Source organism: Platalea leucorodia, assembly GCF_965183815.1.
Source record: "Platalea leucorodia genome assembly, chromosome: 5".
NCBI classification, from domain to species: domain Eukaryota; kingdom Metazoa; phylum Chordata; class Aves; order Pelecaniformes; family Threskiornithidae; genus Platalea; species Platalea leucorodia.
In genome coordinates this window covers 535,005-553,014 of record NC_138827.1, presented here as the reverse complement: position 1 = coordinate 553,014, position 18,010 = coordinate 535,005, and the positions used below count along the sequence as shown (strand labels likewise).

The window sequence follows — 18,010 nt, the reverse complement described above, 5'->3', positions numbered from 1 at the left end:
CGCTGTGTTGAAAGTCTTGAGTGGAAGCGAATCCAGTGATTAAAAACGGGGAATGTGAACATGCATTATTCTGATCATCTTCTCCTGAACTAGGTAAACATTAGCCTCGTTTAATTGGTAAGAAAGGTCGAGAGAGGCTAAGATTGTGAGGAGCTACCTGGCAATTTATTTGCAGGACAACTCTAGACCCTGGAGTTATACATTCTAATTCAGTGCTTATTTTGCTTATGTTACACATCATCTCTGGCTTTCTGTAATAATTACATGGTGTATGGAAAAACAAATGACACTGTGCGGTGCTCATAAGAAAGCCATATTTAAAATCTTCCCAGTTGAGCTTATTACCCAGGTCACAGATAATAAATAGTGCCTGAAAACTTAATCAACTGGCTATTTCAAGTAATGGCAAAATCTTCGTGTGAAACGTCCCTGTTTGGCCATTGAAGTTAAGGCCATTCACTGCTATACGTCTCTGTACTTGCCTTAAGATTTTCAGTAACACGTAAAATCAGGCTAGACCATAGCCTTTGGTACAGCTGTAGTTGAATAAATCGCGGATCTTTTAGAAAATAGATCAAAGTTTAGAGAATTATAAATGCAAGGGGAAGATAGGAATTGTTCTATCAGCTTTTGTAACTGGTCTGAGTAGTTTAGCATACTCATGTCAACACTGGCCCACACGAGCTGCTTAAAGAAGTTTTCAGAATCACTAAGCAGGGCAACTATGAAACAAAAGCTCCTTCAGAAATTATAGGGAATCTGAATCGCTTTCTGTCCAGTCCTTTGTTGCTAGTTTTTTGTTACAGCAATGATAGGTTGCTGGATTGTGTGATTAGGACATATAACAAGAAACAAAGATTTATGGTATTATATCAGAACTGCTCAGAAACTCATTTAAATAAACATAAACCAAAGTTTTTCTGTTTTGTTTCACTTTTAGGAGTGAAACGTTTTTATTTAACTTAGGTTTTGCAACAACCTTTACATTTAATAAAAAACTACATTTGAGGAAATATAAATATTTTCTGGATATCTTTGTAAATCTGTAGGATTTGTGGATGAGTTAAAAAAACCCAAACCACAGCAAGTACAGAATTAAAGAAATACCGTAAATATGCAACAGTTAAAGCACAATACTACTCAGTGTCTGTTAGCATATCTGGTTTTGCCCCCAACCTGAGAGGCTCTTAATATCACAAGTAAGGAAGACCGCTAAAGACAGAAACTTTTAACAGGTATTGATTGATCTGTCTGATTCAGTTCCTGGGTGTGCTTCGTGTGGAGTGGGAGTGATCCTTCATTGCTCCTTGTAAAAGCTGTTTGGCATGCTGAGGGGGAATTTGTAACTCCCTAAAAATCTTGATAATAAAATAGCAATTCGTCCTGAAAAAATTCATATACAAAACTGATCTTTTTAAGTAGGCAGAACATGCTCTTGGTGTCAAGTTATACTAGTAGTTCTTAATATGTATTCAGTAACTTTTTTTAAGATTTACCATTTTCTGCATTTGGAAACATCCAGGATCTAGGTAAGAGAAGAGAAGGAAATAGGTATTTTTAAGCTAAGAGTAGTTCTGTTGCAGGCTGTCTCCTTTTCACTGTGCTTTTCTTTTAAATTAGTAGAACTGTTCTTTTTCTAGCCTCCCAGCCATGGATTTCAATTAGGAAACTACAGTCTCTAAATATATCTAATTTTATATTAGTTTAAAGAATAACTTATTATCAGACTCTCCCTAGATTGCTTGAAGCCCATCATACTTTATGGAAAAGGGAATTAGGGGAATTATTCCTGGCTCTCCAAGCAGAACACCTGAATCTAGAGAGCTGGGATGCTACTTCTAAAACATATTTTAGGGAACAGTGAAAATAAAAATATTGATTGCTGTAGTCATGGAAGAGTGCTGTCGTGCCAGGGCAAAAACTTCTGTGTGAAATTTTTAAATTTGTTTTGTCAAATTTATGTGTGTTCTGTGTTCCTTCACTTGCTGAACAGCGTACTTTGCTTGCTAACTTCTGAACTGTGCCGTTCTCACTCGGTAATCGGGAAATGCAGTAGTTCCTCCTCTCTTTTAGGGCTATCGGCAGTTTTGCATTTGTTTTCTTTCCTCCAATATGGTTTTTCTCCTAGATTTTTTTTTTTTTTTTTTTTTTTTTTAAATATCTTTTCCATAATATACCTATGTTTTTCACACTTCTTTTCTGGCTTTTATCCTAGGTTTTGGTGGGTGGGTTTTTGTTGCCTTTTTTTTTTTTCCCCTCTCTGCCTTTTAAGCACAGATACAAATGCAGCCAGGAGCTTATGATGCTGATCCAGTGTTCATTTGTGAGCGGCTCTGTGGTGGTAACAAATAGTGGGTATCTGCTGCCCAAGGTGTAGCTGAGCAGGTGGTAGACAAATTGATCAGGAACAACTGCCAGGAAGCCTGACTCAATAATAAATGCTTTATGACCAACTAGTTAGGCTCTTTAGCAGAAACAGAAAATATGAAACATGAACAGCAGCGCTTTTCTTCTTTCTTTTTCTTGATCAAATTAGCTCAGCTGTTCTAGGTGGATCAAATAGCCTTTTTAGCACTCAGGCCCTTCTTTCAGTCGCCTTCAAGTCATATGACAGAACAGTTTCCACAAAGCTTGTCTGTTTATATAGTCATATCAGTTAGTCTAAGAAGAAATAATGTTTCTCCCCACAAACCCCTTCTCAGTTATACCCTTACACTGTCAAAGTTACAACAATAATAATAATAATAATAATAATAATGATGCTATTTCTGACTCTTCACTTGCATGCAGTTACTTCAAGGGCACATTTGATAAAAGGGTGTTGCATTAGCTAAAATCAAGATGCAGGAGGAGAGTCTCAGCTCGCACAAGTAGTCAAAAGAATTTGCTGTCCTAAAGTAGTGTAAATTTGCAATTTAGCAACCTGTTTCAAGGTGCATTGAATTACTGGATTTATTTTCGCTGGCTTTAGTGGATTTTGTATGAGGCTATTACAAAACTGTGTTTTCCACTAGGAACAGGAGGGAACGTCTAGGCATGACTTCGCTAAGCAAGGCATCGTTACAGCAGTACTGATTGCTGTAATGCTGTAGTTAACTCCTTGCAAGAACAAGGAAGACGATAATTGTGGCATGTTCACGCAGCAGCATTGTTTTCTGTACAACCGTTCCATCACATTCCCAGACTTCGCGTTTTCTAGCGGTTGGGTGCATTCATGCATTCTAGCATCTCAACATGAGCTTTATAAAATTACTTACTGTGATGAACAGCATTAGTGGTAATAGGATAAATATAGCTTTCATTGAGTCCCTGTAGTTAAAGGCAAAGGATATTTGTTGTGAATCACGAGGATGTTTTACTTCAGCGTAAAACTACATAACAGGAAGAGAGATTTCTAGGAGTGATAGTAAAAGTTGAAGACTTTAGTTCTCAGCTGTTTTTTCAGTTACTGTTCTTGGAGGAAATAATAATAAGCACTAGACAAAGAAATGTAATATGTATCTAGAGTTTTTATTTACTGCAAATTCTCTAGGTTCTGCCAAATCCTTTAGGTTTTGTACCAGGCACTTTTATAGTAGGCTGCCGCTTCTGACTGCTGGCTGAGACCAAAGTTTGGGCTTGTGAAGAAAAGTGGAAATTTTCCACCTAAAGATTCAGACCCAAGAGGGAAGTTGTCCAAACATGGACCAGCTAAATTCGAGAGCAGCAGAATTTGTAACCGAGTTTCCTGTCTTTATACATTGCAGTCCCTATTAACTTGACATAAGTGAGTTTGGGTTGATTGATACTGATCTTGTCTGCACTTGTATTGAAACTTGGTTTATTTACACATAAAAAAAAAAAAAAGAGAGGGTGCTAGCTGCATATATTAAACTTATTTTCAGGAGATTTATTTTCTTAAAAATGCTGATTTTCTGATAAAGTCATATCTGTACTTTAATATAATGACAAGAGGATGTTGAGCCTCACGCATTAAGGCTGTGGTGTCCATTGCAATGACCAGGAGGAAGTTTTACCTTTCATCGTTATCTTATGTCATTGACTAGATTTCTGTAAGCGTTGCTCTGTCCTCCTTTAAGAGTCTTTCCACTGGCAGAGATTGACTGTTGTACTTGGTGGGACCCACTATCTTCAAACAATTCAAGTTTCCAACAATTCAAGTCAGGGTTGAGTTGAAAGAGGAAAGGTAACAACAATGCTTCTGTTAACGGCAGCTGTAGTGTTGTCTGCTGTTCCAGATGTGGAAATAGGAAGCCCTATTTAAAACCAGGCGAGTAGCTCTTGGGTCTTTTTTATTTTTTCTTAAGTAGCACTATTGCTAGTTTCTCCTCAGCACTTGAGAGCCTTCTCCTCTTTTCATTAGTTGAGCCATCATTGCTTCTGTCTCAGAGCCTGTTAGAAAGAGCGAGGGCTAACAAGTTCCCTCTGGCTTCTGGTAGCTCAGGAAATCTGCCCTTCCAGCCCTGGGGTATTCTGAATCTGTAGAAGTTCACAGCTTAGTAACTGAAACTTTTGAGCTGCTCGCCTCATCAACTCCATCTTCTCAGGTCTGGCTTCACTTCTGCTGCCCTTTTGAGAATTTGCTTCTTAGCAGTGTAGACAAATGCTCTTTCTGCCTGATGTTGTCTTCCTTACAGCATAGGAAAAAGTAAGATCCTGCTGTAGGAATATTCTCCATAATTTATTTTATTTTACTTGCAAGGATTTATGTTCAATCCTGCTGCTTCTATGCTAGCTGATCCTTATTGCTTGAAGTATTAGGTAGTAAATACTGCCATCAGTAACTTTGTTGGTCTCTATGCCTGCCTTTTAAGTCCCTAAAAAGAAGACAGGGCTGACTGAGTGAAGAAATCGAATAGAGCCACTGTGTGAAAACGAAAATGGCCTCTTGCTTTTATAGTTCTTCATAGCTTATAGTTCTTTATAGCGGTTAATGTGGTATTGAGGCCAAAAGCCAGTGAAATCATACTGTAAAAGTTACTTTGTTCAGATTCCCGCACAAGCTGTTAGACCTCAGCAATTTCTGCAACAGACGTGGTGTTGATACTCCAGAATGGAAGACTTCAAAAACTTTAGACTTTTTCTTCCCATTATTAAGAGTTAGGAGTATAAAGAGGAGACTAAAGCAAAACCACTTGTCTTTTATGAAGAAGCTGTCTGTGAGGGTACTCTTCAATCGAAGTAACGTAATTCTGGTCTGCTTTATAGAATAGCAACCGCTCCCTAAGTAGACAGCCCAGTGTTTCATGAAAGTCTGGAAGAGGAGGTCACAAGAGTAGCATTTCTGTAATGAAAAGTAAGGTGACAGAAAAGGTTGAACGCTCTTGTGAATCTGCACTGCAAACCCTTACATTTCTTTGTTCGTTCCTATAGCCATGATTGTATTTGACTCTGTGTCCCTAATATGTATGTATTCACAAACTTTTGTTAATGGTGCCTGTAAATACTTCCCTTTCAATGTATTCAGGGCTACGACTGTTCGTTACAAAGGCAGAAACCTTCGTATCAAAGCTCCAATGTGCAGGGCTTTGAAGAAACTCTGTGATCCAGACGGTAAGTAAGCGACATTGGAACCTGAAAGGGTTTTAACAGATGGTCAGAAGAATATGAGAGAGAGTAGGCCTGTTTTCATGTGTACTTCATTGGCAGGGGAATTTGTGCTATTTCACGTTTGTGTTGGGCACAGATACGTCCCTATCGTCTTACTTATCCTGTTTGCTTGTATAATCCCAGTAACTTTAGGACCCACCCATCTCTCCAAGTCTCGGAGTATGTTGATAGCTAAATTGAAAAAATAGCTACACCAGACAAGATTGCTGCTGCTTTGCCAGTTGTGCTTTCACTGTAGGCAAAGTTTAGTCCCTTGTGCTAGTGAATAAGCAGTAGTATGTTGTTTAGCATTGAGCATTTTAGCCTCTTTTTTACCTTCTCCAGTTCAGCTCTGTGTAATTTTTTTAAATTTTTTTTTTTTATTCCTCTCCGCCTCCCCCCCCCCCCCAATAAGTAGAATCAGTGCAGTTTAGAGGTCTGAAATACTGTACTTATTCAAAGTTTCCAGCCACCTGATTTTGACACTGCTTGCTCAACTGGAAGCTCCAGTATCACCGCAGTGTCCAAGGAAAAAAGTAAACATCTTGTCACAGGAGATAATCTAAGGAAGTAGGCTCCACTGGTGAAGCTGAGCTGCCTAAGTTTTCTGTAGGTGATGCTGACATCTGTGATGCTTTTTTTCATGTAACTGAGCATATATAATGTTCTGACTGAGTTGTCCTTGCTTTGACCCATGCCCTTTGTGCTTCATGTCCCTTCAGGCGTTAGTGATGAAGAGGACCAGAAGCCAGTACGTCTTCCTCTCAAGGTCCCTGTGGAGTTGCAGCCACGAAATAATCATGCATGGGCTCGAGTACAGAGTCTTGCCCAGAATCCACGGCTTAGGTAATGAAGGACTGATTGTGGTGCTCAGAATAGAATAGGGAAATACATGAGCAGCATTCTAGCATCTTCATCTCGCTTCGGGGTTCTCTTTGCCAACTGGGGAGTTCATCTTTGATAATTCAGTTTGCCTAAATGTACTTATTCTGAAGGCTTTGTCCAACCAGAGTACATGATTGTTGTAAACATGAGATATCAGACTTGAAAATTAGATTACCATTGTTCTTTGGATCTTTTATTTTGAGTAATGCTAGGAGCTACTAGAGTTGGAGATGAATATACTTTGTGCCACTTACACCCAGTTGTCAGAGCAGAGTGCAAGTAAAACGGAGATATGCAGCACTAGTTGTACTAAAATTTATATTGAATGTACCATGAGGCAGAAGCACAGGGGAGGGAAGTAAAACAATGGTCAGAGGTGCCTGCACCAAGACTCTGAACATGTCAACTGTGACACAGTGATACTAGCAGAAAGGAAGATATTTGTAGCTTAATCTCCTCCCTGCAAAATGTAGTTGGTGCTGTTGTTTCTGTGTCGTCAACAGCTGTTCATCCTAGTACTTACATCTAGTCCAAAACTCAGGGCAGAAAACATGAGGCCTCTGTAATGCTGATTGTTCTTTCAAATAGAGTACTTCAGTATAATGACCAAAGATCAAACAGAGAGGAGAATGAAGATTTTTAGCATTAGGTTTATTTTGTAAAATGCTTTGAGAGCAGAAAGTAAATGTTTGGGGGTTTTTTGTGCCACTTTTCTTCTTTCTTTCTATACTTGATGTGGTAGCTTTGTGCCTTGCCTGCAGTTTTTAGTTTAGCTAAATCTTGCCGTCTTTTCCTATCTTCTTCTTCCATCTGGAGAAACTAGTATCTTGAATCGTGGCTGTAAGATTTATCTGATAGGCTTTTAAATCTTTCTCAGTTGTGAGTTATCTAGATTTTAAAGTTGCGGGATAACATACGGTTTTGTTTTTCTTGGTTTTTTTTTTTTCTTAGAGTTTGGGGGTGGTAGGTGTGTTCTCTGTGCTTGTATTACAGAATGCCAGTTTCTTCCGTTAATTCCCATTCTAGCATCAAGACTGTGATTTGAACTTCTGCTGACATTTTTTTGCTGTTCCCTTGCTTTGTTTATCTTGCATACAGGATGATTGTGGAGTTACATCGGAAGGTCTCCAGCCTCATTGAGTTCCTGAAGCAGAAGTGGGCTCTCCATGAAGTGCGTATTGTATCCTTTTTCTGCTTAGTCTGTTGTGTATGCTGTGTCCTGGGAGCAATTCCCTTCCTATTCTAAGTTCATTTCTGCATCGGAAATGTGATTCTACCTCATAAATATACCAGCCCGTGCTTAGTAAAGGCAGAGGTAAGTATCTCAGCATCACTAATGGAGCCTTCCATGGGAAATCCCGTAATATTCCACTTTTACCTCAACTCTTCTCTACTATGATCCCCTGAAAAGCTAGTTAGTAATAAATGAAGCTCTCTACCTTTATTTCATTTCCTTAAACAGCGCGCTTAGTCTGTTCATTATGGATGGGTGACCACCATAGAAGCCTGGATAATAACTGATGATTTTGTTTCCAGTTTCAGCAGAGATTAAGGGCAGATCTTTCCACTTGTTTTATGCAGTTTCACCAAATGAAGGCTTAAGCTTCTTGTCTAGGTAGCTACTGCTACCTGTTACGTATCTATATGCTGTCTGAGCCATACAACATTAGAGATATCCCTACCTCTGAACTTTGATCCATGGAGTAGAAGGATTTGTGAGTTAACAGCAATTCTGTTCTTCTCTTGACTGGTATGCTGTGTCCTGTCCTTAGTCCTTTAATTCAGGCTTTTCTTTTTAATTTGTGAGCCTGGAAGAAGTAGCAGCACAGCACTTGAAACTTAGAAGGATGTCAAAACACGTTAAGATGGAGGTTACTGCACAGAAAGAGGAGTCCGTTTTGCTACGCAGTGACGTTGGGGGTTTTTGCTTGGTTTTGTTGGAGTCTGTTGGTTGGTTGGGTTTTTCTTACAATTACAGTTATGTGTGAAGCAGAGATAAGTAATTTTGTCTGGAACAGAGATTTAGTTTGTGCTTGTAGCAGGTCTTCAGTGTAGTCCTTATCACCACAAAAGGACTTAATTTCTGATCATAGAGTCTTCATATCTATGTCCTTGATCAGCCAGTGTTTTGGTTTTTTTTTTTAACTTGCAAAATAAGCTACCAGGTGCTTGTTTGGAAGGGGCAGATGATTGTTGTATTCTTTGACACATCTTTTTTTAGCGTAAAACACTAGAAGAACGGCAGCTTCAAGACTCCAGAGACTCAGAAACAAGAGGCAGCTTCTCAGAGGAGAAAGTGATGCTCCATCTCTTTCCAGGAGAGAATTGTACGCTCACTCCGCTGCCTGGGGTGGCCAGAGTGGTCCACTCCAAGGCTTTCTGCACAGTGCATTGGCAGGAAACTGGCAAATGCAAACAGAACACGAAAGACTCTCACTTACTACCCCCTGCACAAATCTTAGGCATACAGAGTGGTCAGGGGACAGCTAGGGGACAGCTAAAATACACACGGGGAACAGAAGGTAAGGGTGTTGGAAGGGCAGAGAGCACTACAGAGTCAAGCAGAACCTCTCAGCCCACAGCTGAAGTTTCTGCAAGCACTGAAGATGGTGCCCCAGAGACTGGCCTGGTGGAAGGAGCAGCCTCAAATCCTGGCATCACTAATTCTCTCCAAAAACCACCTTCTGGACTTCAAGATCCAGGAGGGAACCATGAAAAGCTGAGCTCAGTGGCCTTCTGTGTGGAGGGCAGGGAGGCCCTGGCTAGTGACCAAGCAACTGTGCTACCATCGTGCAGCACAGCTTGTGCTTGCAGTAAGATCCCTGATGTGGAGGAGCTTTCTCTGCTCGATCCATTCCCACGGTACATGAAGTCCTGTCAGGACCTGATCGTCCCAGAGAAATGTTCTTGCACAGACAAACTGCATGGGAAAGACTCTACTCCAGCGGCTGGTGATAGTTCTCCTGTGGCTTTTCCAAGCGGGAGGAGCACAGAGACACCTGACTCCTATTCACAGCTACCAAGAGGTGGTGTGGCTTCACCTGGCAGTGGCCCATCCCGATATGAAACTCAGGCTAGCCACAGCCAGGGCCAGCAGCTTGATGCTTGTACCAAGGATATAACAGATGCAGTAATGGAGGATTCTCAAGAGAAGCTGGGCTCCTCATTTCCACCTCCACCTCAGGGACAATCTAGTACAAAGTCTCTCAAGGATGACCCAAGCCGGCTCTCTCAACAGGTTAGAGAAGAAGGATGGAGTCTGCGAACTTCTGAAAGCCTTACGCTGGCTGAAGTCTACCTCATGATGGGCAAACCGAACAAGCTGCAGCTGGAATATGACTGGTTGGCTGTCTTGGAGCCAGAAACCCAGGATGCTAGGGAGCAAACATCCGAGTCAAGTCCTGTTCCTGCATGTACCACCTTTCACAAGCAGAGACTCCTAAACTGCCTTTTAAAACTCATCTCTACTGAAGTCAATCCCAAACCAGTAAGTAGCTCTTGTTCATGTTCTGGATGCTAAACTCTTATTTGATCTGGGGAATAATTGCCCAGTCTGGTTTTCATAGTAAATCAGTGGCCAGCCTTGTCAAGGACTTGGAGATTCCCATGTTTTAAAAAAACAAACAAACAAACAAACAAACCCAAACAAACAAACAAACAAACCCAAACAAACAAACAAAAAAACAAACCCCACCACAACCTGGCTTGCTACAGAGTGGACTTTTCCTCAATATGCTCTATTGCTTTTTACACTACCTTGTAGTTCCTGGTTTGCTGTGAGTCTCAGTGGTATTACAGTGAACATTTTATGTCACTGCTGAAAAGATCAGTCATGAGGTTAGGCTGGGTAGGTGCCTTCTATTCTCTCAGGTACGTGGAGCCATAGAACAGCCCAGGTCGGAAGGGACCTTGGAAGATCATCTGGTCCAACCTTTTGTGGGCAACGGAGCCTAGATGACAAATGGAGCCTCAAGGAGATTAATATTCCATGTGAAAACTGCAACCCTTAATTTCCAATGTTTATGTGTAGTTCAAGTTAGACTAAGTGTAAGTGTGAAAAGAATTTATTTCTTTGGGATAGCATAGCCAATATAACTGTGCCTGCCACAGTGATTTTTGTAAAAGTTCCCAGACTCTAGGATGGTTGTTCAACAAACACAGAAAAATATCTTATTCCTTAGGCAGACAACTGGGAATGAACTTGCTTTCCTTCTTGTGCGTTGTAATCAGTGTTTAAGATCTGCCTCTATGATCCCTGGGCAGCCATTTCCATCTGGTGCAACCGATTGAAACTTAGTAAAACATCCTTTTAAAGACCAAAAAGACGCTGAATTCAACAGATCTGACTGAATTCCTGTGATGGAGATACAATGAGCTAAAGATACCATTTGCACTGTATTCCAGCATAGGCTGCAAACATACCACTGTTCCCAAACACACGTAGTTCTTTGATCTTTCTTTGTTGGTGCAGACTTAAACCCCTCCGAAGCTCCTTTTGATCCTGATTTTATAGACATAGAATGTAGGATTTTGTAAATTTAAAACCCGTCTCTGCTCAGATACAGCTCCAGATATAGACTTTGTTTAAACTGTAAAGACTTTTGGTCTGACATCTCGCAGATCTGTGACACTGTCTCCTCTTTTGGCATCTACTTTTACTTCTGGTGACACATGTGGCAGCCAGGGATGACATGATTAAATAATTACGAACTCGAAAGAAGGACATCTCCTTAGACTTGGGGGGAGAGGGACAGAAGAGGGGGGAAAAAAACAGCAGTTATTATTTGCAAGTGTTTTCCTGTCACTTCAGCACTCTTAGTGTCTTAATCAAAGTAGCATAGTGCTCCTGAAAAATAATGATGCTCTTTCAGATCTGTACCATATCGTACATTCCAATAAAAAGAAGTAGCGTAACCTTTTCTTTTATTTGTCAAATACCACTTTATACTGGCTGTGTTTCAGAAAAAGAGATACTCTTCTTGTGGCAATGGGTGTCGTGGGACTGATACATATGCAAGAGGCGAGGATGATACTTGCTGCCTTACTGAAAGTACTGTAGACTTTTTGAAAGTTTTGTCTCTTAAATCCTCTGCATTTCATCAAATAATGACAGGAACCATAATATTTTTGCCACAGGGTGCTTTAACAGAGGAAGGATTGATTGTCTAGATCCCTGCTATTTTCTCAAGATAATATGTGACAAAGCCAAAATGGCCAACTGTGCTGTGGTTCATTCTTTAAATGAAGATTACCAGCATAAAACAAACTGTAGCAAATTGCATTGCAGTCAAGTGTGGGTGGTAATTTTATGCGTGTGGTTGCACACAGATTCCTTAAAAAGGGAGCATTTTCTAGAAAAGCATTTAAACAACTTAATGAAATAACTGGATAGGCCTGGAAAATTAGTAAAGCACCTTGTCATGTGCCTCTTGTTATTGCTGTATTACAGTATGAAATCGGGGAAGGGATGGGAAAAAATTCAAAACTATTGGTCTCGACTTGATTAGAATTAAGAGCAAAGTATTTTTGTCCAGGTGTACTTCCAACCAGAGGAGCCCTCTGGATGGTTAGGGTTTATGAAAATTAGGTTTGCACTGAATTAAAACCAACACCTTTTCCATTACTGTGACAAATCTGTGTCTTTACCTTTTTTTTTCTTTCTTTCTTTCTTTCTTTCTTTCTTTCTTTTTATCCTGGGGTGGTCCAGCACACTGTGTGAAGCTTGTTGAATGTTAACCCAATCGTAACATAAATTAATGATATTGAACCTATGTGCATTGAGCGGTGTTAAATGTCAGGAAGGGAATTTCAGCTGCCCACCACACACATGCAGAGATGTTGGTTAGAGTACTTAAAGATATTGTAGTATGTCAGATTTTTTTTTTTTAAGCTTCCTAAGTAGAATGAGTTTAACAATATATTTGTTGTAACAGTACACGATATTCATTTAATGTGTGTGCATTTTTAGACACCCGAGATGAACTCTGTTGCCACGTCACCTATAAAGCCTGCTCAAGAGGAGCAGTCACTGACTCCTCCGGGAAAGGTGATTGCCATCAGCACCAGGAGCCCGGGTTGTGCACGAAATCAGTCTGCCCTTCGCAACAACAAGACTTTTTCTCCTGGTGCTTCTTCCAGCTCCTCAAGTGAGTATTCATAAAAATCCATTTCAAGAGATCAGACCATTAGTACCTCATACTGTGATGAGTACATCCCAGTAATGTAACACTGGGAGAGTGAGTGTTCTTACTCTTATAGACTTAACTGTTTCAGAACAATGGTACGTGTTAATTTGCTTTAGAGTTGTCCTAAATTCAATACTACTTTGAATTTTGAAAAACAGTGCATGTCAATAATACAGTTTGCAATCCAGAAGAACTCTCACGAGTCACTCTTACAGAAGATGCTGGCGTTTGTGAGGAGCTGACTGATAAAGGGTGGGGGATGTCAAGAGAGTGAAGGCTTACAGAGCAGGAGAGTAAATATATGGTGTAAAGTTTGTTGATAAAATAATTACTGAAAATTTTCTGTGCCATTCTGCCATTATAAAATACAGAATGATTATGAATTACCATTTCTTTTAATAGAAGATACAGCTGCTACAACTTGTGAGCCCTAGCCATGCAGACCAAGAATTTCAGTGCTGTTCTTTAGTCCAGGTGCATTTGCCAGCAAATGTTTTATGACTTTAGAAAAGCCTGTGAAGGTGTCAGGGTTACTGGGAATAATTGTGATTCTTATGCTGTCCTTTTCACACTCGTGCGGTAAGAAGCAGTGGACCATGAGCAGTTTAACTGATGCTGTAAAACATACTTGGTGCTCTGTGTGGTTTTCATTTTAAAATGGCATTATAGCAATTTCATCTTTATCTAAAGCTTCATTGCGCTTACTTGCAGACAAGGATGTACTTACTTAAATAACTAGTAAAAAGCCAATAATTTAAATTGTTACATTTCAGTGAGATACACAGGCTTGAAGGACATATCTTTTTAAATCAGACTTGCAAGTAGAATCAAACTTTCTTAGTTTGCAACGTTCATTTTTATGAGATTGTACTTTATGCTTCCCTAATGCCTTGAAAATCCTTTCTGAAGCCTTTTAAGTAAAGGTAAGGATCATCCGCTGAAGGTGGCAGACAGAAACAGCAAGAAGATAACAGTACTTTGTGTCTGATCCCCTAGAAACAGACACCTGTTCTGTTTGCACAGACCTTCATCGATTCAAAAACAAATATAATTGTCCATGTTAGTCCTTGATTTGCATCACTGAATTACAGCTATGGTTTAAGATACCATAATGAAGCGCATAGTCTTTAGTGCAAAGTCGGGAAGCGAAAAATACAGAGTATGTTTTCCTGCTTTTGTACAGTATCGAAGACAGCCAAGTTGGCTTCAGCTGAGCTGTTTGGCTTGAACAGAGGAGCACTGAAAGTGTGTTCAGTACAACGTGGTTGTACTGGTTAATTAGTTTAGCTTCTCAGCAGTTCTGCACAGGGTAATGCACTTGGCTTAGGCCTCAGGTAATGGCATTCCAGCACGTCCAACGGATACCCAAGCCAGTTTGACATCCTCACCCTAAGTTGTGTTGTTTTGGTAGACAAACTGAATCCCTTTTATCAGCACCAATAAGGGTGTTCTGGATCTAAAATAGGATTGTTTGTGGTCTTGGTTGCAATCTTTAATGTACAGTAATTATCAAGCTTCTTTGTATCCTCACATCCATTGCTATTAAATGACTGCAGTAATTTGGCTGTCAGAAAGCAAACTGCTACGTTATTTTGGTGATGAGCCTTCTAGGTACATTCCCTGATAGACTTGGGTCCCGAGTCCATCTAGGTGCTAACTGCTTTTCAGCTTTCATTTTTGGGGTTTTCTTAATTAAAGATAAATTCATTTGGCCTTCTCAGTAGAAAATAAAGATTAGAAGATAGCCTGTGTCCACTCCAGAAGAACTGAAAGCACTGGCAAACTGACAGCTCCACAAAAGCCACATAGGTAGCTGGAGAGACAAAAAAGAGGATGAAAAGAATCATGCAAAGAGATTTAGAAAAAGTGAAGCAACAGCTGTGATGCAGCATCACCTACAGTGCTTAAAATATCATTATGTAATTGTAGTTGCATCCCTTTACTGCTTTTCTTTAAAGATAATATCGTGTGTATTATCTTTTAACAATTCTCTCTAACGCCTGGTCAGGCAGGAGGCACACATTTATATGTTGTTCTGCATTTAATTGATTTTTAGATACATTGGCACACTGTAATTTTAACGAACCTTTGGAAAAACAGCAGAATCTATAGCAGCAGGGTGGAGGTGGCAATTTCGTCTTTTAAATAGGAGGACAATAAAACCTGCAGGTTTATTTGTTAGGTAAATAAAGTTTGATGTTCTTTAAAACACTTCTCGAATAGTGTGTACCTGTCTCTGCATTAGGGCGGCCCAAGCTTGTGCTGTGTTGTCTTCCTGCCCGGGGAGGCCGCGGGCATGACCGAGGTTCGTTGCCCGCTTTGCTTCTTCCCCCTCCGGGTGAGACAGGGGCCTGCTGCCTCCCAGCTGAGGTCCCCAGCTCAGCAGTAGAGGCTGGAGCGCCATGGCGAGTAGGGGTGCAAGATGAGTGTGAAAATGGCCGTTGTTGTCTAACGAAACCCAGTGTTCCATGTGCAGTGAGCGCTTCTGTGGAAGAGTCAGGTACACTTCTTGGTTATCTCAGAATGACACGCTGACAGTACCGGTTTTCATCCTAGCTGGGTGCCCGCAGAGTGGGCACAGCACTGTGAAACCCTACAATATTTTTTAAAGTTAAATGTAAATGGAGAAGTTTTACTCAGACCAGATGCCATTATTTCTATGTGCCAAATGTATTTCTAAGACAATCTGTCTTTTGAAGGTATTTTGGTAAATTGATTCCTGCTCCTTCATTTCTCTGTCACCAGAGTCACCTTATTGGAGCTGCACTTTGAATTACCGGGGGGGCGTAAATAAAACATAAACATTGTAGAATGAGTCTGTGTTTGTATTATCTTCCCCTACAAAAGGAATGGTGGATATAGAGTTTATTTAGTGGGAAGGGCCCTCAAATATTTCTACAAGCTGAATAGATAAACTGGTTAACACAGTCTGTGTGGGGCTTAAAACGGGGTGCTTAAATTCTAGTTTCTTTAGTAGCATAAAATTGCATTTAACCGTTGTCTTCCAAGGATTTCAGAGCAAGTGAATGTTTGCAGTGTCCTTGTGAAGCAGATGCTGTCAGTTTGCAGGTGAGAAATGCAATGCTGTCAGGTTGCAGGTGGGAAAACTGACGTATCAAGAGTTTAATGATTTGCGATCACAAGCAGGTGGTGGCAGAGCCAGAATCCTTAAGTCCCAGCTCTCTGTATGATCCTTCAATTACTAAATAGTTACTTTATTTTTGTTTTCACTTCATTTAAATTGCTGTTAAAATCTTCTAGGTTTGAGAAACCTCCCTAGACCTCTCTTGGTGGCTGGTCCTTCGAGTTCTGGAAGCACTGATGCGGACGGTGGACTGTTTGCAGTTCCTACAACTCTACCACCCAACAGCCGCCACGGGAAGCTGTTCTTGCCTAGCAAAGAAGCAGAACTGACCTTCCGGCAGCACTTAGACACAATCAGTGTAAGTGAGATGACTGAATGAAAAAAGTAGCATATTGTGCCTGAGCCAGCTTCCAGCAGGTATTACAGGGTTTTTTTAGTTCATCAGAAAGTATGGGCTTCCCTATGAAGCGGTGCTTCTAGTGATGCTCAAGCAGGACATTATATTAGCTGAGATGAGTCAGATTTTGACTATATAACTATGCTTTGAAGTGACATCACCTCTTCAGACCTGAATCTGAATGCCATCGCAGAGCCTGATGAAACTGGTTCATTCTCTAATTAAGTTACTCCAGCAAATATATTTGCCAGGTTTAGCAAAACTGATATCCTTCTTATCATGCAGGTAATTTCAATACAATCTCATTGCTGTATTTAATTAAAATACTAATTTTATTTTTATATATACAATCTCAGTAACAACTTCATAGCAAGCTGCAGTAGTTAAGTAGTGAAATGGCTTTTTGGGGAGAAAGCTTTATCTCCATAAAAAAAAAAGGAAAAAAAATACATTCCTGGTAGAAAATTTTCCTACTCTAGAAAGAGTATTCTTTCTGCTGAAACAAAACACAGTATTTTAATAAATAGTTACAACTTTATTGAAAAACAGAGTTTGGGGGGTATAATTTATTCTGTGTCTGCATGCTTAAAATACTTTCTAATGCATTTCCTGTTCTTGTCCAGATGCAGTCGGACTTCTTCTTGCCAAAGCCGAGGAAGTTACGGAACAGGCACTTGCGGAAGCCGTTAGTAGTACAGGTCAGAACAATTTGCAAAGTGTGAATGCCTGTTTTGCTTCCTGAATAGATATCAGCAAGGCTATAATGATTTGCACCTAACTGAAACAAAAAACTGAACTTCCCTCATACATCCACTGGAAAAGTGAAGCTGAACATATGACGGGACAAACATTTTAAGTCTGTATTGTAACCAGCCATGTTATATTCCCTCCAACCATGTTATATTCCCTATATGAGGAATGTCAACAACCGTAGTAGTCCAGTGCATGAGGCAGTTTGGAAAAAATAAAAAAAGCCCCTCATCTGAAAGCAGGTTCTGCTGTTTGGGCCTGCTGGTACTGATGCACAAGCAGTGTGTTCATGTGGTATCCTGACCTGTCATTGGAGCTGTCGGTGATGTTGCAACAAGATCTCCCTTTAGATATTTTTTCCTGCTTCCTACTCACTAATGGCTGTTAAACTGGGGTGAATATAAGCCTCTGTAGTGAAATAAAACATAACACTATTTGAAAGTACAATGATTTCTGGAAAAAAATGGGACTTGCAGAGAGATGTATGGAAGAGGTAGCCTGTTGTCATGGAACTTTGGTGGTAGTCAGGCATTAACCTCCCTTAGGCTACTCTGATAACCCAGCAAAAAGGCACATGCCACTGTGAAACCACAGGTGGAGAACATACAAGAAATCTAAATAACAAATAAACCTAAATTCAAACAAACAAACAAAAACCCAAACAAAATAATGGAAACTTCTTTGGGGAAAACAAAGTTACCAAGTGTCAGTATACCCTTTTGTCTCTTCTGCTCTGTGTAAGAGTAGGAGACCTAGAAATTACATACATACTGGTTTTTGGTACTGAGATATTCTGGTCTATGCAATTCCATTTGTTTTAAGAGCTCCCAAGTACATACATCTCCCTTGTTAATTCACACTTGTTTAATTGTAATGGAAGATCAGTTTGCACACAGACTAGATCCCATCCTTAGGACCACTGCTGTAATTCTGTGGGAGATTTGAAAATTACTGCAAGTATAATCAGAAAGCAATGTAGTTCTAATTAGTATTTCTCTGAGAATTGTCCATGTGAAAATTTTCTCTTATAGTAGTTTACAGAGAAAACACACGATTCCTGTCTGTAGCTTCTTTCTCAAGATTACACAGACCTTATTGCTGTGTCTGTTGCGTGATAGT

At 40.1% G+C, this 18,010-nt stretch overlaps 1 protein-coding gene across 3 annotated transcripts in view; it reads left to right on the top strand.

Annotated features, from left to right (window-relative positions):
• The window catches only part of CRAMP1 (cramped chromatin regulator homolog 1), a 53,225-nt gene that overhangs the window by 22,540 nt on the left and 12,675 nt on the right, over positions 1 to 18,010 (top strand). For all 3 annotated transcript variants that reach the window (XM_082313872.1, XM_082313873.1, XM_082313871.1), the window contains exons 7-13: positions 5,468 to 5,553; positions 6,312 to 6,435; positions 7,573 to 7,654; positions 8,696 to 9,961; positions 12,443 to 12,620; positions 15,921 to 16,102; positions 16,765 to 16,839. In XM_082313872.1, the coding sequence (XP_082169998.1) occupies positions 5,468 to 5,553; positions 6,312 to 6,435; positions 7,573 to 7,654; positions 8,696 to 9,961; positions 12,443 to 12,620; positions 15,921 to 16,102; positions 16,765 to 16,839 (1,993 nt within the window). The remainder of the gene's footprint in view (positions 1 to 5,467; positions 5,554 to 6,311; positions 6,436 to 7,572; positions 7,655 to 8,695; positions 9,962 to 12,442; positions 12,621 to 15,920; positions 16,103 to 16,764; positions 16,840 to 18,010) is intronic.